Source organism: Morone saxatilis, unplaced genomic scaffold, assembly GCF_004916995.1.
Source record: "Morone saxatilis isolate NCDOM2014 unplaced genomic scaffold, NCSU_SB_2.0 Contig24, whole genome shotgun sequence".
NCBI classification, from domain to species: domain Eukaryota; kingdom Metazoa; phylum Chordata; class Actinopteri; family Moronidae; genus Morone; species Morone saxatilis.
The window spans coordinates 25,478,902-25,505,360 of NW_023339807.1; the positions used below are offsets into that span (position 1 = coordinate 25,478,902).

Here is a 26,459-nt window from a genome sequence, read left to right on the forward strand (position 1 = left end):
CCTCCTCCTCCTCCTCCGCTGGCTGGAGGCTGAGTCGAACCTGTCACCGGGGCTGACACCGGCTGTTGACGCTGCACTGTGGCTCGCTTCTTTGACGGTGTCGACAGGATTTTTCGGATAGTGCTCGTTTTCTCTCTCTCTCCCCGAGCTTGACACGGTCGATCTGAATTTGAGGCTCCCAATTACTGCGTTTCGCCCCTCGGGTGTGTTCTAATATGTCATATCATGAGCCATCTGCAGCTCTGTATCTCTAATATTCCCTCAATTACTGGCAGACTGAGAGGGGAATTTAAGATAGCACTCCTTCAGGCGATCTGGGTCTGCGGCACTCAAATGTGCTCGCTGTCTTGCTCCTCTACTTTAACTCATGCACTCTTGCTGTCTTACATACAAATGCTTCTTCCCTCCTATACTCTCACACACACACAAATCCCTCGGCGGTGGCGAGGCTCACTCCGTCTCTCACCGTGCCCACTTCATCAAACCTGCGCGTCATGGCTCAGGCCGGCGCAGGTAGATGGATGGCGGTGCCACGGGGGTGCCGTTGCTATGGCGGGTGAAAACGGCAGAGTCAGCGGGCCGGTGACAGTGATGAAGGCGAGAGCGGCAGGCTACCCCCGAGCACTAACAACACAGCGAACACAGCCAGAAGCAGACACTTGGTAACAGTGTGGTGTGATTAGATGCAGCCGTGTTTCCCAAAATGCTCTGCTTTTCTCAGGACCAACAAGCTGCAACATGACTCTTCTTTAATTAAATTCAAATCAGACAGATCAGTCATTTCCACAACTGTGTGTTGTGCATAATTAACAGTTTGTTACTTAATTTGACAAATGACAGTCAGGGCAGCAGACTGCATTCTAGTTACATTAGTTTTTTATTTATATCGTTTGATATTTAAAGGGGAACTCATGGGGAGTGCTAGTCCCCATAACAAACCGGGTTATTAAGTTAAAAAATGTTTACCAGGGAGAGACAGTGTAACAAAAGATGCCATGACTGCATCGTAGGAAATGTCGGATTCACTATGTCGTGATCTTGGCCCATACTAGGGACTAAAAGGTGAAATAACTCAGCCTCTGCTTTGATTTTGACTATTTTTATTTTAATCTGTCACTTGTGAGTCCCCCAACTTAAAAAACGGTAAGACTAAATTGCTTAGTACTTTAAATTATGTTTTTTCCTTTTGTTCCTTATCAAAATACACCTTTCTTAAATGCTACTCTCGCATAATAAATAAATTATGAAGAGTTCTCTAAATAGCACTCTAGACACTCAATATTTTGACCAGGACAGGATTAAGTACTGAAATTGATTGTAGGTGCCTTTTAACATTTAAATAGTAACTCTTCCACCCATAGGACACTAGCACTATGAAGCATTTTCAATGCTAATACTATGAAAAGGAATATGACCATGTCATACACGTACCAATAGATCAGAGTTGATTAGCCCTGTTGGTAAAGTAATTCAGGAATATCGCATTAAACTTATAAACGCTTGAAAGCTGTTGAAAAGATGTCAAAGTTTGTTTAAACGCACTACAAAGAGTTTTTAACAGGTTCTCAAACAGCCTAAATGTAACACTGATGCCTCTATATGAGCTACATACACAAACGAGACCATCAGCAGGAAGATTGGCCGTTTCAGTATCGTTATTCTTAATGTCTGAAAGGAGGCAGTGGAAACGCTAACCATTTTGTCCACAGGGGCTGCCAGAATCAACACAACTTTTGCCTGTTGCTGCTTTACATTTAAAAGTAAATGTCGCCAAAAATAGGAAAATATCACATTATTTAGCATATTCACTCAATGCTGTGATACATTAGTACTTTTAGTCAATGCAGTTCACTATAGCATATTTAGTTATGTTCTGTCTTTCAATTTATTCCTGAGTAAATTTTCATTTGTTGTACATCCTACAACTAATTACTTCTGTGTTTGCCCCATAGGAATCCTTCGTGTGTTATCAGTTTTTACACAGTGACAATCTCTCCATTGCAAACTGTGTAGTCTGTGCTGATGTCCCTTTATGCAGCAGATATTTTGGGAAAGTGGCGTGCTGTAGCTGTGTGGCTGAAGTGTAGAGAGTACAGTACCAGCAGAGGCCGTCCTCCCTGCCAAACAGCAAGTTGGACTGAGAAGCCAAGCTGTGGAGGGAGGTGGAAAAAAGAGACAAAGCAAGTTTAAAAAAGCTAAAACAGCAGGGAAACAGTGGGACGGAGGCCAGTCACGGTCAGTCACATGGTTACTACAAGAAAAAAAAAAAGGCTCAACAGCTGCTTCAGTCACACTGAGATGTTGTTAGAGGCAGAGCTGTACGGCAGGAAGTGTTAAAGCCTGTGCTGACACAAATTTGACAGTAGTCCACACGCAATGCATTTTCAACAGTCAGCTCTAATAAACTTGAAATCACTGGCTTTTCCTGAGCTGGGATCAGGCCAATGGGAATCCTCAATGGAGACTGCAATTAAAGGAATATACAGTGAATTCTCAAACAGTGTACTTCTAGGGATGCACCGATACCAGTACTGGTGGCTCCGATACTGCACCTGATACCACTTTACGGCAGTGTGATGTTGCATAAGCTCTCGTTAGTTGAGCAGGTAGAGTGAGGTTATTTTAAGCATTAACAGCATTAGCAACATTTATTAAGTATTCATATTGGTATTTGGTTTTGGCAAGTACCCAAATATAAGTATTTTTACTTGTATTTGGTCTGAAATTCGGTGTTGGTGCATCCCCGAATATATTAGAAACATCCCTGTATTTTAATCTGCTGCCATTTTACTGGTGAATTTGGGATGAAATAAGGCTACATATATAAGTTTTTCACACTTTTGTTTCCCTCTCAGCCTCTATTTTTCCAAACATGTAAATTCCTTTGAGTCTTTTATTTGAGAATTGATGTTGAATTTTGTAAGACTCCAACATGTTGGGAGCAGCTGATCTGATGCCACCTCGGTACTGGTAAGTAGCGGTTTTTGATACACAGCTCAGATTGCTGTGGAACAAAGTAACCTGTGACCATCCTAACGACTAAACTATACTATACTGTATGTTTGGTGCTAAATAAAACAGAAGCATTATCTTTCAGGTAGCAGGAAGCCAAATGAAGCCGCTGCTAGTTTTTACACTGTATTCTAGGAAAACACTGATTCCTCTGGGGAGGAACAGCCTCTGATAGCATGTGTGCATTGTGCCCTGCTGACAAACTGTGTCCTGTAAGCAATTTAGCAATGTGTGCACTGTCTGCAAGTGTTTTTTTACTCTCTTCAACCTCAGCTGAGAGAGGGAGGGGAGAGACAGGGTGAGAGAGACAGACTGAGAAAGACAAAGTGTGTTTTTGTGGACGAAAAAACAAGAACAAAATGAGAAGAGCACCAGGCAGAAACTTCAGCCACTAATAAAACATTGTATCCACTCTGTTAGCTCCGTACATGGATGGATCAAATGGACAAAACAACACTGATGCACTAGCAGACAACGTCCCTACAAGCAGTTCTGTTTATTTCCTGCTAAAGTGTCCCAAATGGAGGCCCGTCTGCCGATAACACATCAACTCAGTGAGGAAACAAACAACAAATGGCATCCGGAGAGCAATTCATAAACAGGCAAACCAGCTGAACGCCAGGCTCTGCAGGGAGGTGGTTCAGGGGGGCAGCCGCGACATTAACATTTAGATTGTGGAGTGAGCAGGAAGATGGGAGTCAACAGGTGTACGTTGAATTAAACCGAGTCTGACAAAAGAGCAGGAAATAAGCGGGAAGACGGAAGTAGCAGAACAGGAATGATTAAAAAGGGGGATGGAAGAGGGCAAGATGACAGAAATCATTTCCTCGTGGAGCCTGTGGCGAGGAAAAGTGTGGACGACAGCGAAGGCGAGGCTCACAGCCAAACCGTCATTCACTGTTTGATTGGAAGGGCTTGTTTGCTCGCTGTGAGGCCGCGCTGTGATGAAACCAAAAACAAACCGGAGCGGTCTGGGCTGCAGAAGTGCACACGTCTGCCCATGCTGTCCTAGGACGGCACGATTTTTCCGTTCTGCCGAGAGAACACTTTGGTGTGCTGGGAAAGCTTCCCACATTTCTGTGGCGCTCGCTTGTTTTCAGTGACAGCGAATCTGTCATTCGGAGCCCACACACACACACACACACACAGTAAACCTGCCTGGTGTTCACTCTATTGTCAAACCTGAGAGTGGATGAAATTAAAATGCTGCTTATTCAGTGAAATCATGACTATTGTTCCCAATGTTTTAAGGAATGTCTTGACTGCTTTAAAGCAGACGGACACTCTGGAAGCAAAATATTTTAATACTTACAAACTAGGGCTGCAACTAACGATTTCTTTTAATCATTGACTAATTTACTAAATATTTTCTTCAAACGTTTTTGGTCAATACAAAAAAAATACTTATTAATGTAGTTGCAGATTAACTTAATATATATGATAAATACATTGAGCCATCCTTTCAGCTCTACATAGAACATATAAAAGAACCTGCAATCCTGCACACTGTCCACATTTCTACTCACTTTTATGTGTGCAAGAACATTGTTTTACTACAACTGGGAATATAGAAAGGAAGGCTGTAATGAATATTGCACACTGGCATTCTAGACTGTAATATAAGTCTATTAATATATGACTTAAAGTAGTAACTCAATTCTTTTTATATCTTCATGCTAACATGCTCAGAATGACAATATTAACATGCTGATATTGAGCAGGTATCATTTTTATCATGTTCACCTACTTAGTTTAGTGTGTTAGCATGCTAATATTAGCTAATTAGTACCAAACACAAAGTACAGCTTGCAGGTATCTGGTCATAAACCAAAGTACTGCACAAAATCAAAATGTTGACCTGAAGATGGCGCTAGAGGTGGTGTCACCATCACCAAAGTGGACTGAGTTCATCCTAAAAGGGGGACATGAATGTGTGTGCCACATTTCATGGTGATCCAGCCAATAGCTGTTCAGATATTTTAATCAAAACGGTAATTGTCAGACCAAAGTGGTGGAGCGACAGACCGTTAGCAAGGCAAAAAAATTCACTGGTTCCAGCTTCCTAAATTTAAAGATGAGTTTTTCTCAGTTCCATAAAGTTGTGAATGGAATATTGAGCTGCTGGTTGGAGAATTATTCGAAAGATGCTTTTTTTCACTACTTTTGAAAGTCTATAGTTTGAATGATGAATAGGTGAATTGATAATAATAAGAATAGAATCAGAATGAGTTAACCCTATAGTAGACAGTAGTAAATTAAAGATAGAGGTGACATGAAATAAAACTCTTTTTGGCCCTCAGCAGAGAAGCAGTAGTTGGATTGCTTCGGCTAATACTCTTTGGGGAAAGTGAGTGCTGGCTGTCTCTGAGAGGTTGAACAGATCTGTTTGCTGAACGATTTGATACAATCTGGACAGCCATTTGTTAACATTTGCGAGGAGATATGAAGAGCTCTGCTGTGTATGAGCTGGTGAGTGTTAACTATGTACTGCTTTTTCAAAGATGCTCAACCCCCTGGAGTCACAGCTGCTGTATACAATAACAAACAACCTATTATCATATTTTCATGGACAATTTTCAGCTTGTCAGACAGAGAAACAAATAACAGTCTCACTCCTGACAGCTGGCATTATTTTTACTGTCTCTTTTTAACACATTTCCGTTATCTTTAATTTTCTCCTTTGTGGTTGAGCTGCACAGTCTCTTAAATTAACTTTATGACAAGATATGTGTGTAGCTGAGATTGCTCTGAACAAAGGCACTTCAACAGCACTGTCAATTGTTAAATGCTTATTTTGTATACCAAAAACTACCAAAATGAGATCAGATCTAAGAGTGTTTCAGGATATTAACTGATTATCAAACTCCATCAAATTACAAACTGCATCTAATTTAATGTTATCTGTATAAATAACTGGCTTTGACAGCTAAGCTACATCTAAATTATTCTTTTTAGTCATGCTACTGTAGGCATTTGAGGACTACATGTATCTGAGGAATTGAAACTTATTTCTGACTGTCAGCTGACATTGACAGCTAAATGGTGGAAAAGTAAAATTTTAATGCAGTAAGCATGTCAGTGGCGCAGAGCTGTGCGCTGGGACAGTGTTTGGGGCTGAAAGCAGCATCCAGAGACTTCTTTCATTCGAGAAGCTTGCGAGGCACTGCTGCTGTCACACTGCAGCATCTTCCTCTTTGTTCATGACACTTCCAAAGAGCTTCAGATCTTAGCTTTAGGTGGCATGAGAACTCTTTTAACCACACCAGTAAAGTGATAATCTGGGGGGGGAAAAAGTGCCTTGACGGAAGTGAAAGAGCGATGAAGTACAGACAGAGCAAAGCAACAACAGGCATCACATTCAACAAACAAATGGAGAGAAAAGATGGTTTAATATCAAGTTTGTCATGTAATTGCATCTCTTGTGTAATTTCTTTGGGTTATTTTGTTATTTTGGCTTATAACTGAGCCTGTGAGCAGTGTAATAACGTCACAGATAAAAAGGCATGGCAGAGCTGCGTAGCACTACAATGCTATCATGTCATTCACCTCAGGTTAGCAGCAAAATTGGAGATGCAGTTAACCATCTCCGCATTCTGTTTCTCTGCACCCCACATGCTGTGGAGAAAAAGGGGGGAGGGAGGACAAAACAAGAGGCAGTTATAAGCCGCTCCCCCATCCACAGGTTAGCCTAGCACAGCCAGACTGGTCACACAAAGACTTAACGCTAATAACTGCTACAACATAAATGTGCCTGGTAGGGCTCAGGCCAGGTTAGCTCTGAAGACTCTGAAATCATTTGGAAACATTTCAACTTTTATAGATGTGAGACTTTTACTGAAGACAGCTCCCACCGACCTGTAATGTGCTAACAGAGTAGACAAAATACTGTGAACACCTCGATGGCAAGGACCTAATCTCTGAAGTGACTTAATCACAAAGGCACAGATACAAGTCGGTCAAAAAGCAACATGAGACGTCTAAACTGCAAACAAATCTCAAAGGAAACTATCACAGATCATGAAGACATTTTACAGAAAATGTGCACTGATATAACGCAGTAAAGGAACAGTGGTCACAAATAAAGCTGTCAAATGCTGCTTAAATGACATCATATGTTTTTCTTAGTTACTTAGTTACTTTCTAAGTTTAAATTTCATCTATTCCCTGTAGGTTATGGGCTGATAAGATTAGATAAGAGAAGATTGGCCATTTTTATATCGTTATTCTTAAGCTTCTCTTGAGAAGCTTAAGATGTTTATGGCCCTGCACAGCCACACAGGTGGTTTCAGTTCTTATGAATCTTAAAAACACATCTAAAAACTCTCACTCCGCCTGTTTTGTCAAGGATGCTTTGGTTAATGCTGATAGTATCCCAGCATGCATTCTGCATCAACTAGAGGTGATGACGTAGAGTTTGTGCCAGGCTCACATCTGTTATTGTGAAGCAAGTAACGTTTTAACAAGGTTCAGCATTAAGATTTCTATATGTGATCAATTTATTGAAATTAGGACTATTTGATTGTATTTTCCATGTCAACGTCCATCATCACTCCAAGGAGAACGATCTTTTCTCAGAGAGCCCTTCAGTAATTTACTCTGGCTCTGATGTCTCCACAGTGTTTCAAATGTAACACATAATGAGTGAGTTAAACGTAGATCTATATCCAATATTTGTTAATGCCAAATTGGTTCTTCTGAAGGTTCACGTCATTCTATCATTATTTTTTATAATTTTAACATTGTGAAATATTGCCCTGCATCCTGAAGTTCGGAGGAGAGGACTAACCAGCCAAAACTACTGAAAACACCTGTGTGGGTGGGCCAAAGGGGCAGTAGTGTTCCCAGACTCTGAGTGGCAGGGGGGCAAAAAAACTAAAAGGGACACCTATATCACAAGTAGGGGTTAGGCTTCATTTAGCTTTAAGGTAACAGTGGAAGAAGTGCACTTTGGGGGGGCTCAGACCGACTACAGGGATGGGAGTGAGTCCTGTAGGGTAAATTTGTTCTGACATCACATCATCTCCATTATTTACTAGCTGGCCAAACGAGAAGAGCGCTGAAGTAAGAAGTTTGAGCCAGGCCAGCTTTTACAGTTTCGTGTGCCGGATAACACAGCTAGCAGCCTAGCCTCGCTACCAGCAGCTAAATGAGAGTGGGACTCCAGTGGGAGTCGGAGCTGAGTGTGCGAGAGGGGGGAGTATCTAGGTCACCACAAAGATGAATCAACCACAGCTGGGGTGATGCTACAGCTTTGTACGGGAGAGGTGCTTCAAGTGTTTTATGCATTACGGTGTACTGAATCAGCTGACATGCGTGACACTCGTAAAAAATCTACCGGTTGGATGTTTAAGGGGAAGGTCAAAGGTCAGGAAACAGCGAATCAATCTCATTTACGAGTTGCCTAAATGAAGCAAAAGGGAGCTTACACCAAGTTACTGAGCGACGCCAAGCTCAGCTGCTGCGGCTGTTGCTGTTGTTGCTGCTGCTGCTGTTGTTGCTGGGAGACTGCTGGTTGCTGTTGCCAGGCAGCCATGTTGCCAGGCACCAGCCCTGGTGGTGTGAACGTCTGGAGCGCTGTGAGATCTGCACTCGTCAGCTGGTACTCTGAGATTAAGGGATGGAGGGAGAGACGCACAGGGAGAAAGAAAGAGAAAGGAGGTGGAGAGGAGGGGTGAGGGGGGGATTGTTTTACATCATACAACTTTTCTGGTGCATCAATATTAATCAGGGCTAATCCATATTAATGGAGACCTTTGAAGTAGAATCATTCCAGAAGCCCTCACACAATGAACAAAGTGAATATTCATAGTGGTTTGTGGCATCACACTGCGAGGTTTTCACGTTTCTCTACATGACACTCAAGATTTTCCATGACATAATGCAGACTATATCTCTTACTTGGCTTTATGTTTTATCTTTTTCCAATTTTTTAAACTCTTTCCTGCGCTGATGTAAACAGACAGATTGCGTTTGAGCTGCTAAAATGTCCCGTGTTGCTGTGAGGGGGGCAGTGGTGCCTTCACTGTCTTACCGGTGTTGTAGGCCGTCTGCATGCCGGAGAAGGGCGCTAGGAGACTGGGTGTTGCCACAGAGACCACTGGTGTGGTGAGCGACTGGGAGCCACCTAGCCGCTGAGCATTCTGGGAAGACAGAAAGATGGATGGAGGAAGTTAAGAGATCGGAGGCAGAAAAGGTGATTACTGCTACAGTGCTTCTAAAAATGGGGATCTGGGGGCCCTTCAGGGGGCCAGATGGTGGTTCTACGGGATCTCCAGCTAAATGAAGAGTAGTCTGATTTCTTAAAAATTGTATTTATAAAAACTTAACTAATGTAATGATGTATAAAACTCTTAATCTGTATCTCCTCTGCGTACAGTGTAGATAACTCAAGCAAAAATGTATGTTTAGCAGTTTTCCAATGGAAGTCTGGCACTGGTGTGCTTGTATCTGAACATTTTGGTGTCAAAACTTTAAGGCATTGTGGTTTTACATATACCAAGAGTCATGTCAGAGATGCTTAAACATCAGCCTAAGATTTACAACCAAACACTTTCTTTCTCAGATCTTTGGATCCAGTGTCGTGAGAAAATCTGGTCCGGTTCCACAACGAATCGTGCCTTTTTCTCCTTATATGGGCTGAGTGTAGGAGTTCACGGCACATGACTTCATCCATTTTCAACAGCAATAATGATAATGGTTAGCATGTGCTTTCCACTGTACAGCAGAGTGGATGCAGAGACCTTGTAATGTGACTGAGAACAATTTAATTACACTGTTACTACTGAAATATTTCACTATAAACACAGCTTGTTCTACTTCTAGTTGAACTAAAAAACAAATACATTATCCTGTGATTTAATTGTACCCTCTGCTTTAAGAAGCTGAAGTGCAGCAACTCTAATTAACTTTCAACCCTCAGTTTTATAGGCAGACTAAATAAAGAAAAATATTCTTAAACAAATCCAACAGGCACTAATAACTAAAGTCTGACATAATAAAGAGTTACATGACTGTGCAGGGCAGTGGAAGATGTTTTATTCATCGTGCCACAGACAGAAGCTTTCCTGCTCCCTTTGAGGAAATCCAAGCCCCTCAGTCCTCTCTGAGGCGTCTAACTTTTTCGGTGACAATTTAACATCTCCGTGCAAGATGAGAAGTGTCTCGCATCTCAAGGTGGCGTTGGCACGGCAACGCTGTCGCCAGGGCCGGGCCGCTCGTGTTATGTAGCGTCACGATGGAAGGTGTTATGAGAGGCATCGCTGTGCTGGAGAATCATGCTGACAGGAACGCATGCATCGACAAGGCTGACAGAGGAGAGATGAACGGGGATGTAAGAATGTGTTTGTATTGAAAAAGGATGTGTGTAAATGTGTGCAGAGAGGTATGCGAAGAATTATTACACAACGTGAGGTGTGTGTGTGTCTATATTAATGTTGAGAAATATGCATGAACACATGTTAGCATGCATGTGCGTGTGTGTGTAGGACTGAAAGGGTCAGCGTGTCGGACTCCAACATGTCCGTCTGTGTTCCAGGTGGGAGACTTTGTGATCTTTCTTCACTCTGATCCTCAGAGCATCGACACTCAGATGAAACCAAACATGCACATGCTGAGCAGCTTTCACACAGAGCGGAGAGTCAGCTGGTTGCTCCGGATCCCTCAATACTCCCACTATAGACTGTTTGTACAGCGCAAATGTCACTTTAAGCTTTACTGTACCATCACATTTAGCACAATATAAGCACACACATTTTAGTTTTGCTGCTTTGCCTTTTATAAAAGTAATTTCTGAAATGTTTTATGTCACAAATTGCAACATTTTTATGTATATTTTGCTTCTAAAACAAGGAACTGGATGTTTGGGTCAGAATTATTTATTTTTTGCTGATGTTGGGTGGTCAAAATGTCTAACTCCAGTCTAACGGTATGTTTGGAAAAGGAAACAATTTATCTTCCTACAGCACGAAGTCAGCACTTATATGTACTATTATACAAATAAAACTACTGGAATTTAGATTAAAAACCAGCAGATTCAAATAAATAAATATTGTTACATCAAAATGGAATATTGGCTTAAGGGCATTTTCATTTCATTTGTCTTTTTAAGCACATTTACATGCTATTTAGACCAATTGTATCACTGTTAAGCTTGTCAAGAGCGCAGTAAGATGAGTAAGTTACTGGCAAACACAACATAAAGTCATAAAGGTCTGCTGGCTCTTCAAACGGGCTGACTCGCACTCATTACCACTCGTGTATAAAATGTATTTCTGGTAAGAGCTGTTTTAAAGTTCCCCTCCACTGAAAAATCCGTTTCCCTACTTGTTCCTGCAGTCGGATGTTTGAGCTTCTCTGTGCAGAATGATGTCTGTGCAAGAGTTTGACACTAGAAGGATGTTTTCACATTCATCTACTGAAAGTTGGGAAAGTTTCTCTGTGCTAATTGAAAATCTGATTTTAATTATTTGTGACATCACAAATCATTTGGAAATCAATCCTGGTCCAGTATGCAACTTACACACAATACAAGTGTGATGTAGAAACGTGAAGCCAGCAGTGCACACTGAGAATGGAAGTGAAGTAGGAGACATCTTGTGTCCAGCAGGAAAACTTTAAAATGTTATAGATTCTGAAATGTTTAATGAGGTAGAAGGAGAAGATGACTTTTTAAGTGGAAATTATACTTTTTTGCATCAGACAGACATTATCACTCCAAGCAGACTAATGTATATACTGTATGTCTTAATACATGTCTGGAGGGGATCTGTAAGTAATTACATTTTGGGAAATGTGCTAATGTGCTTTCTTGCCAAGAGTTATATGAGAAGATCGATATCACTCATGTCTGTATGCTAAGTATGAAGCTTAGCCAGGAAACAGTTTGGTACCTTACCCGCCGTAAAAAGGCAAACTATGGTTTTAACACTTGCACAGATTAAACAAATGAGACACAAAGTGTTAATTAGTGAGCTTTAGAGGTATTTTTAGGCAGATTTTGTTTCCTTCAGACGGAGCCAGGCTAGCTGTTCTCTCCTGTTTCTCGTCTCTATGCTACGCTAAGTTAGCCGGCTGCTGGTGGTAACTTTATATTTACAGAGTGGAGTTTCTGTCTATCTGAGTTCTCATGTTTGTGACTTGACTCCGTGGGAAACCTAATAGAGCCCAGCCTGAAGTGAAGGCAGAAATGTTCGAGGAACCAGTGGAACCAGCTGATCTGTCCACTGTGCGTCTGTTGCTCTGATGCTCTGAGTTCACCGGGTGCTCTGACGCTCTAACTGCTCTTCTTCTACTCTCGTCATAGCACCGGTGCCACTGAGTCAACCCCGATGGGATGCGTTTGCTGACGGTGTCACACTCATGCTCGGTGAGATCACACAGAGTTCGACACCACATCCACGAGGCTAGAAGTCTAGAAGTCTATTCACCTCACTCACCAACTCCAGCTCTTCCTCTGTCTGCACGGCGGGCGGAGGAGGAGGGGGTAGAAAACAGAGGACGGTTACGTTTCTACAACAACTAACTGCAGTAAAATATGAACATATGAACTTAATCTCTAGCCAGGACGCATTATAACAATAACCTACAGGGATGCCTTTACATGTATTCGACTGAAAGCAGTGCCTCTAGTCTTTAAGCAGTGTTGCAGAGTTGAGTCTGAAGTTGAACTTCTCAACCATGAAGTCAGAATTCAGACAACCTGATCGATGGCTGATTGAAGGAGACATCTGGATCCAGATGTTGAATTGCACAACAGGAAGGATGAATATTCACAACATCTAGATGTGTTTTTTAAAACATCTCCAAGAAGTCTGTCTTGGATTTTGTCTATGGTTATGTGACTTAAGACTTTAAACTCAATATCCTTTCATTTAAAATGCTGTAGAAATCTAAATTTAACTGACGCTGCAGAAAGGAAACTATTGGAGAAAGATTTAGAGACACTGGAGAAAATGCTCATCTTTCATTCTTAAACATGAGCTCATTATATTCATTACTTCTAAGGTTGGATAAGTCAAGCCAAAAATAGGGAAACTAATGTAAATTTGACATGCAGTTTCTGACAATAAACAGCTTCTACATAATGGGCCTCATACAGAAACATTCACCAAACTCTACCTGCACAAACTCGTCTAACTTGCTCGTTTCAATGTGATGATTGCCAGCTGTTCATTAATGGGTGTGCTTTTGTGACATTTCATTGTTAGCGCAATCAACGCCCCTAAACTGCCACATAAGGTGACCAGTTGTGGGCTCATTTTGTGGGAAAGTTTAATAAAAAAAACTTACGTTCTACATTACAGTCAGAATCATGTCAGTTGTTTCCAGCTTAGCAATGTCAGTCTACCCAAAACCATTCGAAATAATACTACAGCTGTCAACACTATCATCACAATACTGTGACAGAAATAAAGAGGGAATGGCTTGGCATGAAGTTGGACACCAAAACCCGTCTTGCAAAAGCAAAGATAGAAGCAAGGCTAAAATGGGAGGCGGCCAAAGGGACGAGACAGTAATGGGAAATAGATTCCATGATGTTGCACGATGTCGGGTGCAACAGAGGATGTTCCCCGGACAACCACCTGCAAGACCCCGAGGCTAAGAATGATCAAACTACACAACGACTGAACTGTTTAAATAAAGCTGAATTTGGACCCAAATTCAGTCAGATTGAGGCATTAAAACTCTCGTGTCAAACAAGTGTTTTTCCCATTTTGAGCTAAAGTAGGATTCATCAGCTCTGACTACATGTTTTGCCCCGTCCCATGTGAGTCTGGACTCATCATTTGTCCCTGTGTGGCTGCCATAGTTCTCCTCACCAGCTGCATGAGGCTCTTGCCGCTCTGCGAGGTGATGACCCTCAGGTCCGGCTTGCGGCTGTTGACCATCTGAGGGCTGGGCGGAGGCGGAGACTTAGCCGGGACTACTTTCCCCAGGCTGTTGCCGTTGGATACGGAGAGGAGGCCCGGGGAGGCCCTGGCACTGATGTAGCCATTAGCTGTAGAGACACAGAAAGAGAGGGAGAGATTTAGTGAAGAGGGAGGGATGGAGGAGGTTGTGTGTTTGTCTGTTTTGATGTTTTTAGTATCTGGATCTACCTGTGAACTCTGTCTGTACTTGTCTGTCTGAGTGTGTATATTCAGCTCCTGTGTGTGTGTGTGTGTGTGTGTGTGGCGATGTCTGCCTGTGTTCTCATTAGCGAGTTGGATCACTCCGTCGCACCACATGCTCCTCATTGTATCTGCAGCTCAAACAGTGTTTTTTTGGCGGCATTCTGATTTTTCTGCAGCTCCTCCACATCAAAACCATGTCACTCTCCTACAGAACTATTTCATTTCCACTCTCTTGACGTCTCTCGGCTCGGTGAAAAACACACAAATGTCTCTGGACTCTTTCCATCTTACACTGCAAAAAATATCATGCATGACTTCACTTCCAATACATCCCAATTATTAGTGCTTTCTCTGTGGAGTGCATTTCCCACGTGGACCTGTGTAACTGCATGTTATTATAAACTGTGAGATTAGCTTGTGTCAAACATTTTCCCTGATGAAAGAAATACCTAAATTGAACCTAAGTCTGCAGAGCATCTTATTCAAGATTGGATGTTTCTGGCATTCTTGCTGCAATGTGTTTAAATTTAAAATTTAAATGAGCGCTGATATTTTGAACCAAGACACAATAGGGAAGAAAAATTAGACTTGTTTCTTCAGGAATTCTTGAAAGTGTAAAAAAAGACTTTTGATATTTAAAAAGGATACGTCTGGTGATATTCTGTGTTTTTCTTATTGTCAACAAATCCTACGAAAAGACCAAAACCAACAATGTGTTATTCTGTCTCTTAATACTGTCTCTACCCTGTCTGTGGCTCTCAGTCCTAATCCAAATGGTTCCTACTGAACACATACATCTTTAAAAACAGTCCAGAAATATATAATAACATTTCTTAAAAGGCTCAGTAATGTCCTGGAACAGCTGTTCACTGTAGTTTTTATCAAACGTTACTCAAACAGAAGTGCATTTGTTGAGGACTATTTTCACCGGCGGATTAATCCACATTTGGTGCTTTAGTGAGTGTGTGGTGCAGCAGGACGGTGTATGTGTGATTGAGACAGAATAAACTACAGCGTGTGTGTTCATGGTAGAGAAAGAACATGTCACCCAGTGCAACAGTGTGGCTCATTGATGTGTTGTGTGTGTGTAGCTCTATGGTACGCAAACAAAACTTGTTAGTAGGATACAGTCATTGTTGGTTTTGGTCTTTTCATGGGATTTGTAAAGAATATCATCAGACTTATCCTTTAATAATAGTTTTTAAAAAGAGACTTCTTTTGCAGTGTACAGTACTCTTGCTTTTCTGTTTCTTTCTCACGGGTGCATTCCAGCAACATGACAAAACGTTACGTCTGGTGAACGCACCCTCTTCTTAAACTGGTCACATTCCAAACTACTGCTTTGCAACGCAACAGATTTTCTGAAAGAAACAACAGTACCTGATACATGACACACTTCAGTCGCAGAGCTGCACCTGTGGGTGTGTGTGTGTGTGTGTGTGTATACATACTTTAACGGTGCTTTTAAGGAATATTAAGCAATACTGTTGGTTTAGTTGTTAGTTTCTTTTTCATATTGATATCTTTTATACTTTTACACTCTAGATCATAGGTTTGAATTTTTCAGTGTATTGTTCAATTAAGCCGTTTATATAAAAAATAGGAAATGGGGGTTGGGGGTCCTGGGGGGGTCTGGGTGTCATGACAACAGGACTCCAGCAGACAGCAGCCTGTTCATGCTGCTGAGGTTAAAAGTAGAGCTCGATTCAAATAGTCACAGTCAGACACTGTGTGTATAAAAGGGGGACAGCAGGGACTTTCCCAGCCCTGACACACACACACACACACACACACACACACACACACTGTATTCCCTTCGGACAGGCAGAGTCAGGGCGTGTGTGTGATAGCAGATAGCAGTTCGCCATGACGCCGCCTCCAGACGACAGCGGCATGTGACTCTGCTTCATCTCAGTCACACACACTCCAGGGAGACACACACACACACACACACACACACACACAACCCATGAGCTAAACCTGACAACAACAACAACAACAACAACAACAACAAATGAACACTACCTCTCTAACCGCTCAGTGGGAGGGAGAGAGGGAAGAAAGGCGGCAAGGAGAAAAAACAGTTACAGCGAAAAGAGGGGTGATGGAGACAGCGGGAGGGAGAGGTTTTGAGGGTGTGGCGATGGAGGGGAATGAAGGGAAGATAAAGATGTAGAAAGAAAAGACAGTGGAGGTGGAGGAGCTCTGCTGAGGAAAGTTCAAGGGAAGGAAGGGTGAAGGGAGGTAGGAAACGGGAGACGTAGAAAAAGGAAAGGAGGAAGAGATGGCGGAGGTGGCGAATAACAAAAGGCAGGAATGATGTAGGGAAGAAAGCAGGGAGAGGTAAAGGAGGAGAAAAGAAAAAAGGAGACAGAATGAGTTGTGGCTGGAAAGAGGTAGAAAGAGAAGAAAAGAGGTACGATGGAGCTGTCGGATAATTGAAAGAGAAAGGAGGTAGGGGAGGAAAGAGGAGGGAAAGACGGTAGGAAGAAAGTAGGTAGAGAATAAAAAGATGAGGTATGGAGGGAAGAAAAGGGAGTGAAATACAGAGCAAGGAAAGAGAAGTAGGACGTAGGGAAGGACAAAGGGGAAAGGAGGAAAGGACGTAGGGATGGAGAGGGGAAGTAAGAAAGGAGGCAAGAAATGAGGTAAAAAGAAGGAGGGAGGAAGCTAGGAAGGAAGCAAGGAGGTAGGGATTGAGAGAGAATGTACAGAAAAAGTGAAATAGTCCTCAGCAGGCATCTGACCAAAGAGATCACCTGTGCCCTGTTGACGCACAGTGGACCCTCCCTGCACTAGGTGTTTCTGGGAAATCCTATGACCCCCTCTGTGTGTGTGTGTTTGACATTATGTGAAATATGTGTGTTTTTGCAGGTGTCCATAAGCCAACACCAAATCCCCATACAGACACAGCCCGGGGTACTGGGCCTGTGTGTGTGTGCGTGTGTGTGTTTACACTATACTGTACTACTCATGGTTTTACTGGCAGATTTTTTCCTGCATTTTTGTGTGTTTCTATGTTCCCTACAGTCATTTTTACTAGACCCCGGATGCATTCCTGTTTGAAAATAAGTGAGCAGATTTAGGGGTGCAACTATAAATTGTGGAAAAACATATTGTGACATGAAAATGTGACAGAGCGAAATATCGTTGCCTGAAAGTGCTGACAGGCATAAAAAGAACCAGTCTTAAAGGGCTGGTGCACCAAAATGACAAGAAACCCACTTTCACAGTTACCTTGAGTTGTATCTAACAATGTAGATGGTGTTATCTGCTGAGGTTTCTGCCTTCAAATACAATAGAAGTAAATCAATTTGAAATTTGAACTCTACTCACTGTGAACAATTTTCCCTGGAAATCCTTCCTACAGTAGAAATAGTCCCTACAATAAACGCTGACAGTAAGTTCTGTGAATTATTTGGAGAAGCTGGGACATGTTTTTCAGATGTGAGTCTTCATGCTGTGAATACCACAACCAAAATCCTGTTGACCTCCAGTGTGTTGACGTGGAGATGTCTCAGATAGACCTGTCAATAATTACGTTATCGATATGTACAATAAAGACTATATGTAATTATCGCCTCCCACCATTACTGTCGAAGTGTTTGTTAACAGAGCCAGAGAGTCCGTTTTATTTATTGTTTTGGTTGTGCAGTTTTATTTATGTATTTTGATCAAATAAATTCAGTTCCAAGAATGACAAGTCCATTGCTTTTAGACAGGGCGTGTTTGCATTATTATGCCAATCATTATATGAGTGACAAAAATATTGTTTATTAGGGTTATAATCACAGTAGTTGTCTCGACAGGCCTAATCTCAGAGACAAAATACCTCATATATACGTAAGAAAACCATAACTATCTGCATGGATGTGTTTTTTCTGTTGTTGGGTGAACTGACCCTTTAAAAAGAAGAAGAAGGTTCAACCTCAGATATTAAAGACTTTTTTTCTTGTAGTATTCGTATTTTACAGTAAAACTAAAAGAATAAGAAGTATTGAACTAAACTCCTAAAAGTAAAAATGGTGAAACTTTGTTTGCACATTATGCCTAAAGAGAATTAAAGAGAGTTTGTTTTTGTTGTGTTTTTGTTTATTGAGCTGTGGACCCTGTATTTTGTATTTGTGAGATGGCTGTATCATAATACTGTGTGGTGCGTCTGTGTGTGTGTTTGTGTGTGTGTGTCTGTTAAAGCTTGCATAAATACACTCCTATTCTGAGAGTGTGAGTCACAGAAACATGTTGATGTGTCTGTGGCTTTATTTATGTATGTCGACTGTTTTGTATGTACTTTTTGTTTATACCCTTTACATGTAAGTACATTCAGTGTGTGTGTGTGTGTGTGTGTGAGAGTGAGAGAGATGTCTCCTATTACGCGAGGCCGGGCGTGGGAATGTGTGGAATGCCGGGTGACGTCAATGGTGACATTCCCGAGCCCCGAGTCCCTGGACAACAGCTGAGAACGACAAATCCAAGAGAGGAGGACAGGGAGAAAAGAGAAGGGGAGAAGGGAGGAGATAGAGTGGAAGAGGGAAGAAGAGGTGAATGGAGGGCAGAAGAGAAAAGCAGAAGTGGAAGAGATGAGGGACAGAGAGGAAGAAGAAGTGGGGAAGCGAAGGAGAAGAGAGGAAGGGATGAAAGGAGATAGCTAGAGAAGTGGGAGGAACAGCAAAGAGGAGAGGAAGAATTATGGACAAGAAACTTGAGTGAAAGGAAAAAGAAAGAAGAGTGGAGTTAGAGTAAAGAAGAAAGGTTAGGTGAGAAGGAAAGGAACTGGTAGAAAATGAGAAAGGAAGAGGCAGAGGGAGTGGAGGGAGGAGGGGAGCAGGCTGTCGGGTGGATCGGGTCACCTGAGCTGCATTTTGGGATGAGGAGGTTTCATGTTTCGACGCACGAAGGAGTCGTGACTTTGTTACAGCGAGTTGCAGGTGATAGTGACCGAAACGCTCAACCACAGCACGAAAAACCACAACAGCAGGGACAGCAGGGAAAGACCCCGCTGGAGGATGGAGCAGAATATTAGATATCAGATAATATTATAAGTCTGTACGTCTGGTGAAATGGCAATAGCTGAATGAACAAACGCATTTGTCAGAGTAGATCTACAGATATATACCGAGACGGAACAAGTCACAAGACATCCCAATACAACACAAAGTTTCCAAAAAGTTTGTTTCGACCGATGTGTGGATAATCCGCAAGTTCACTAACATCCTCACTTTTTTTCCACACCTCGGTTCTTTACAGATGTGATATTCAGGAATAATTGGATTATTCCAGTGCAAAACTTCACAGTAAACTACTGTAAAACATTAAAAGCAGTGTCCCAATTAGACACAGGTCTCCTTAGCTAGCCTGGTGTGGCTACACGTTTTGACAACTAAACGTAGATATCAATCAGCCTGGTCTGGATTTTATAGAACTTCTTTGGATGCATAAAAGTCGCCCGCTTGAGCGGGTTCTAAGCTGCTTAGATCACCTACACAAATATAAATTGTTTAAACTTCGACTTTGTTGATATGGATGCTACACATCATTAGATCGGTTAGATTCTCTACAATTCAATCGGTCAGTTCATTTTACGGAAACCACGAGCCCCAAAGTATCGAATGACTCGTGATTGATGTTATTCAGTAGCCTAATTTTATACAAGTAATATTCATACTGGTTTAAATAAACAATCTGATAGCATTTCCCATCTTTGCTTTGCAGAATTTTATGCAAAAGGAACTGAAGGCCTGTCCCATACGAAGGCAGGTTGAGTTCAGTGACTGAAGCAAATAAAAGCCTGGGCTATCAATGGATGCCTTACGGTTCTGATATTTGTCTAATGGCTGCGTATGTTGGGAACACCTACTTGTTGAACACCTACTGAGGACCTGCAGCAACGGTTCAATCTATCAACTAATGCTGAGAGTACCAACTCATAAGGTTCATGATAAGGTTAGGAAAAACTGACTCATTAATTAACTGCAATCATGAATACAACCATTCACTTGCCAAAACATCGTTAAAGTTTGATTTTATTGGTCTCAACCACAGACACGTCATTGATGCATTTTTCCAATGGTAGACAAGATCAACACAGAAAGCTGGACCACTACCAAGCAACTCTAACAAAACAAACTCTATATTTACTCTTCTATTTATTCTTGATTGTAGTGTGATATCATGTTCCAAAAGTAGTTTGATGTTGCGATATCTGCACTTCCTCTTTTTGATGAATTATGTGAACACTTGTGCATTGATCAAGGACAACTTTTAACAACGCTGTTTCATAGAACGTATATACTCTTTCATCAATAGCCTTGAAACACTAATATCAATATTGAAACTTGGCATATTCCTCTGATACAGTGCATGGAAGTTAATATAAATGTATTGATTTCTTTTGGCCCACCTTACCCTGAGACAATATGTTTATCAAGTGAATAAAGAAAGAAGAAAAAAAAACACCTTCCCACCATATCTATTACTACGGGCTGGCTGGCAGTATCTGTCCCGGCTAATGGGATTTAAGGGGAGAGCTCTGGCCAGTGTCAAAGTCACCTCTGAGGAGAGTCCTGTGCCAAGACAAGGGACAGTTGGATGAGGGGTGGGGGTGGGGCGGTAGATAATTCCAGAGAGAAGACGAGGGGGAACAGCTGAGAGAGACAGGATGAAAGGGGGAGGGAGAGGGTGTAGATGGAGAGATGAGGGGGGAGGAGCAGTGGGTGAAGACAGGAAAGCTGAGGAGCGTTGAGCAGACTGCTGTCAGGATCCCAGGCGGTTTTACCGTTAGAGTAAAACTCTCACGTTACTGACTCTAATATTTGGCTCCCGGCACTACGTCAACCTAAATCAGCTGGTTTCCAGTTCAAGGTGTGACTGTTAAAAGTTTCCAGCCTGCCTGGTTTCAGACCTCTGAATCACCACCCACATCTGTGGTTTCTTCATCGACTTGAATAGGTCCAGTGTTGTGCTCGCTGATGGCTGTTTCCCCTGGTTGGAGAAACAATCAACCGAGAATGGGGACGTTATCTTCCTACATAGATTGGTAGCTACATCCTTGAAAAACGGCCACAAAGATGGGAACAGCTGTACAGGTTGTCCACTTACAGACATAACAACTCTTATATTTCTTTTATTGTTGTGAAAAATGTTAAAGGCCCAAAAATGTTAAAGGCCCAGAAGCGAAGCGATGGCTTCCAACTTTTTGCAGTTTTGGTTATTTCATGTGAGAGAGTTCTGTGTTTTTGTTTTTCTTTGTGCTCTTCTGAAACCAGGTTTTCAGTTGACTGCTCCTACCAACCACTACTGCAGTACTGGTGTTGACTGAAGATAGCACTGGGACTGATCCGTCACTCGCTACTGATTGGTTAGGGCAAAACTAAACCAAAGAACCCCCTTCCAATCAACTTGAACATGAAGTCAGCTGTTTGACTGCTGAAATCTGCTCCATTTTTCTCCAGTCTATTTTTCTTTTTCTTTATCTAGTCCCAATTAATGTTCACAGTGAGGTCCGCGAACATTTGGACAACACAACAATACTGGATGCTTTTCAACGTGTAGAGCAGAACAAATGAAATTCCAGTCACTGAATTCTTAGAATAAAAAGTACATTTCTTAAAATCTCAGCACATTAAACCCAAACAGCATGGCTGCATACCAATAACAGTAAATAGGAAGATGTGTTTCTGTATGTGTGTGATTCGGTGGAGGAAAATGCAGTTCCAACTTGTAGAACTTGTTTAGATTATAGAACTATAACAGAATACAGGAATGAAGTAGTGCTTTAGCCATCATCTTAGATTCATATTAAAAATATGGGTTATTGAGTGCCACAAGAGTAAAGTCATTTTGACATTATAATTGGAGTCGAAAAGAAAATCGATGACAAACGCTTTAATCAGTCAAGCAAGTCTGGAACTGGGTTTTATGGGTTGGCAATACTGGTGACAGGAACGCAATGTTGAGCTCATATTCAGGCATTTGTACCAGCTGGCACACCGGACTAGGTCAGTAATATTTCCAAATTTTTATTCAACTTAGTTCTGGTTTCCAGGACACATTCACGAAAACAACACCAAACACAAAAGCAGCTGAGGAAGTTCCTCTGTACTTTTCTGTCAGTTTCTGTTCCTCTTTTCAACCTCTCTCCTCCTCGTACAACCTGAAACCCATTCTGTTCTTTGGACTGTTTACAAGCAGCTTGTGCTGTGACCTTCAGCTGTCGCCAGTCAACAGGTGTTTTCGTGCTTGTGTGTGTGTGTGTGACTGTGTTTGAGTTGTAGCACACGTGACCGCCTGTTGCCACACATAAAATATTCTGCGTCGCTCTGCCTGTAAGTCAGACTCAAAAATCATTTCCATTTTAAAGCTTCCAGTTAAAATACAGAAAGCAGAATGGGGCAGGGTGGATGACATATAAGTGTGTGTGTGTGTGTGTGTGTTTGTGTTTGCCAGTGCAAACTCAACTGTTCTAAAAAGCGTAGCGAATAAAAGTACTACTTACGAACTGGACTTGGGCACGCTCCGTTTGAATTCCCCAGATCTCCTCCTAACAGAGCACCTGGGACACAAGAACACACCGTGACCATTAAATACAACAACGCTGAGATTATTTCATATTAAACAGTTAATCTGAACAGCACTAATCTAAAAGGCTGCATGTCCCATTTTGAAAAATATCATTAAATCAAGTATGTCATTAAAAAAGCGCTTCTGCTGTCGACACTTACTTCACTCGATGAAGGACCATAATTGGTTTCAATTCTGCATTTCCAGCTAATTTCTGAGTGGCGGTTTTATCAGTTCTGAATGGTACTTGTGTCATATTTGGTGACTCATTTAGAAAAAAGTCTAGGTTGCCACTTACGACCAATTGTTATTAAGATACAAATACAAAAGATATATAATAAAAACAAAATTGTTGAAAATGCATGATCGTTATTGGAAGTCTTTTAAAGATAATCGAGATTAAGTAAAGTCACAGAATTCCCTCTATAATCAGGGTTCCCACGCATCCTGGAAAACTAAATTCTCATATCTCCATGCACACAGCTCATTAATGATCACATTTCTTGTTGCTGTGATAAATACATGCACAGTGAGGGTAATTGTATGTGTAATGCACTTTAATTTTCTGTAAAATAATATAAGTTCTAGTCGATTTAAACTGTTACTTATGGGCTGTGGCCAAATTAATGTAGTCAGTTTGTCAAAAACTGCAGTTTATATCGCCCCTCTGTAAGCAAGTGCTGTCCTAGATTGTCAAGAAAAACGAGTGGGAACCCTGTATAATATATAGTGTGTTCTTTGTCGTGTTAGAAGTAGGACTGGGTATTGTTTTAAAGATTTAGCTATCAGTGTCTATAGTAGCTGGAGTTGTGAGTATTGCAGTCTGGAGCAATGTGCTCGCTCTGGGGAACTGCCTTCTCTTTTAACCTACAATGCAGCTAACGTTAGTTAGGTTACTTGCTGTGCCATTATTCACACTATATCGTGGTATTTGTCGTGATTTCTCCAGAATCACATACCCCACCTTTAAATGTGTCTCAAAAGGCTCCATGCTTTAATAGAGCGTTCGAAGAATTGGAGCAACGGAGATCCTACAGGGAGAACCAATCCCACCCCAACACATTAAAGTACACATTCAAAGAAGGCTGTAAACCTTCATGAACGCCAGGGCTTAGCAAGACACTGATACCAAAGTGGTGGAGGGAGCAAACGGCAAATGTCAGCTGGTAGCCAATGCTGCATTAATAAGCTGTTGATACTGAGAATGAATGAGACAGCTGATGCTGAGCAGCTGACGTGGGTTCAGTGGTCTGCCTGAACTAACACTTACTAACTTTTTTTTTTCATCCTTTTAGTATAATATAAAATAGTATGAAGTTTAAAAAGTGTTACACTTTAATGAGAATGAGTTTAAATAAGGATTCAATGCCAACTTTACATTGTTCAATACTTGATGCTTTGGAGACATTTAAATAAAAAAAAAACATTAACAGCCAGTCCGTTTGCACCTAATGGTGCAAATTAGCTCATGAGCTAAACCCGCTACATTTACACTGACGTTCTGTAAAGCTGCACTAATCAATATTTTTATAAAAAGAATGGATCACATGACTTTGTGTGATGTGAAAGGGATTGAATGTGGTGATTTATCACCCGACTCTACAGTTCATCTCAGTTCTATTCAGCACTTCAGCGTCTTCTAGTTCACTGGCATTGTTCACTTTGGCCCACGACTTTACTGTTTTGGTTCAGTCAGTGTTGTGTTTACAGCTTGTTCCACTGAAAATAAAAATCAATTTACAATGTCAATGTAGATTAATTGTCTCTGCCCCTAAACAACAACAAAAAATATTTCCATGCAGTACAATATGTTTTTATACTTTTATCTTCATTCTAGCAAACATTTTTCTTCCAAACAGCAGACAGCATTTTTCTGCACTGACACTTATTTTCCCTGTTGCGGTACGGATTCAGTTTTTGGCTCAAACGCTCTTTAGAAAGGCAGAAACTCGAGGTCATTAAGGGTGACTGAAAAATATCTGGCTGGACGGACGCATGGAAAAACACCAATAAGCAAACATGATGAACCCAATACATCTCTGGTAATGTGGGATGCATAGCAGGGTACAGCGGAGCATTTGCACGGCTGAGGTTATGAGGAGGAAGAGGGGAGGGAGGGAGGTGGGGGGACGCGTCCATTACTGCTATGTGAAACCCTCTTGCCTCGGAGAACGGCATGTTATGAAAGATGCTGTAATGCATTTGTTGCGCGTTACATCACCTAATTCTGACTTACAATGAGATTACGCTGGTCGGAACAAAGCTTGATAAGTAACCTTGTCTGAGACGCAAAAATGGGGCACAAATCCTTTTAGTCAGAGGGTGAAGGATTGGTTTGCCACACAGAGGCAGCGGGCGTACGCAGGAGTGTACCAGCTTCAGCCAAAGAAATGATGGATTTCTGTCATTATAAGGCAGTGTGCACTTATTTGAGCAAACAGGAGTTACTCACACTGACATGGAGACTGGACATCAATACACTGACACACACTTACTTCTTTGGTCATTTCGTCGTTTCTCAGCTCAGAAAATTCTTTATAAAACTGTTGTTACATAAACTCCACATGAAGAGGACAGCAAAATAGCACCTATTACACGTTATGAAAAAGGTCTTTAAGTAACTTCATCACCATGACAACCGTGTCTACAAAGGTGGCTCAAATCATTCCAGCTATGAGACAGTTGGCACTATGACCTATGATCTATGGAAGATGCTAAAAGACAATTATCTAATACGCCAAAGGGAACAGATTTGATAAACATGACAACAAACTATGCATAAAGGAAGCTGAACACAGGAAGACTGTACTCACTGAGCAGTCACAACTTTAAACAGGGATATGAGTCACATAATCATAACACAGAGGGTTGACGGATGCTGCTGATTAGCATTCAACGCAATATAGCCGAGTGTGCAGTGGTCATGGAGTTACTTTAAGTTGTTTTTCAAGTTTTTACTCAGACTTAGTGGTTATTTGATGAAATTGGTAATTGCCCCACTAAAGGAGCATCTAGCCGGGGGAGTTGCAGACTGCCAGCAAACGAATAACTGCTCGCCCTTTCAAGCGTGTACGAGAAACCACGGTTCAACATGGCAGACTCCGCAGAAGAGCACCCGCTCTCTCTGTAGATATAAACGGCTCATTCTAAGGTAACAAAAACACAACAATTCTCACTTTCAGGTGATTATACACTAATGAAGACATACATATGAATAATATATTCCACTTCTGCCAATAGATCCTCCCACATGATACACACCAGTGACTGGATTGTATCGATTTTCCACATAAAACTATCACATGTTCTGAGTAATTCAAATCCTATATTCTAAAAGATAAAAATCTGTTATCAATTATTCAATTATAATAAGATTCTCAAAACTGTGTGTTTGTTAATGAACTTCCTTCTTTAACCTAATAAGGTACAATGAAATAAGATACTGTATAGTTTTTGTGCCATTAAAATGGGAAAATGAAGCCCTTATTCAGCCTGCTGTTTACATTACTCTACCCCTGAATGTAACATGCTATAATCCTCGTTTGCCAACAGTTGACTGCTAATACTGGCTAGCAGGATTAGTAGCTTAATGTTACTGAGTTCTCTATGGAGGAGATGAGGACAGGAAATCAACAGAGAAGCCAAATTCAAATTGAAGGCCTAACATTTTTCTACTACAACTCTTTGCACCTTAGCTTCCTATTTATCTTTTTTATCTTTCCTATCTAAGTATTTGGGTCGTCATAGCAGCCAGGTACATTAAAATACAATAAAATA

General features: G+C 41.4%; 1 protein-coding gene across 11 annotated transcripts in view; it reads right to left on the minus strand.

The window, feature by feature from the left end:
* Positions 1-26,459, minus strand: part of mef2d (myocyte enhancer factor 2d) — a 65,720-nt gene that overhangs the window by 7,173 nt on the left and 32,088 nt on the right. For 4 of the 11 annotated variants that reach the window (XM_035673127.1, XM_035673123.1, XM_035673124.1 and 1 more), the window contains 7 exons: positions 22,618-22,674; positions 13,830-14,008; positions 12,438-12,467; positions 9,044-9,152; positions 8,439-8,616; positions 6,559-6,627; positions 2,100-2,150 (listed from right to left, as the gene is read on the minus strand). In XM_035673127.1, the coding sequence (XP_035529020.1) occupies positions 2,100-2,150; positions 6,559-6,627; positions 8,439-8,616; positions 9,044-9,152; positions 12,438-12,467; positions 13,830-14,008; positions 22,618-22,674 (673 nt within the window). The remainder of the gene's footprint in view (positions 1-2,099; positions 2,151-6,558; positions 6,628-8,438; positions 8,617-9,043; positions 9,153-12,437; positions 12,468-13,829; positions 14,009-22,617; positions 22,675-26,459) is intronic. The other 7 variants (XM_035673125.1, XM_035673126.1, XM_035673122.1 and 4 more) reach the window with 5 other exon arrangements.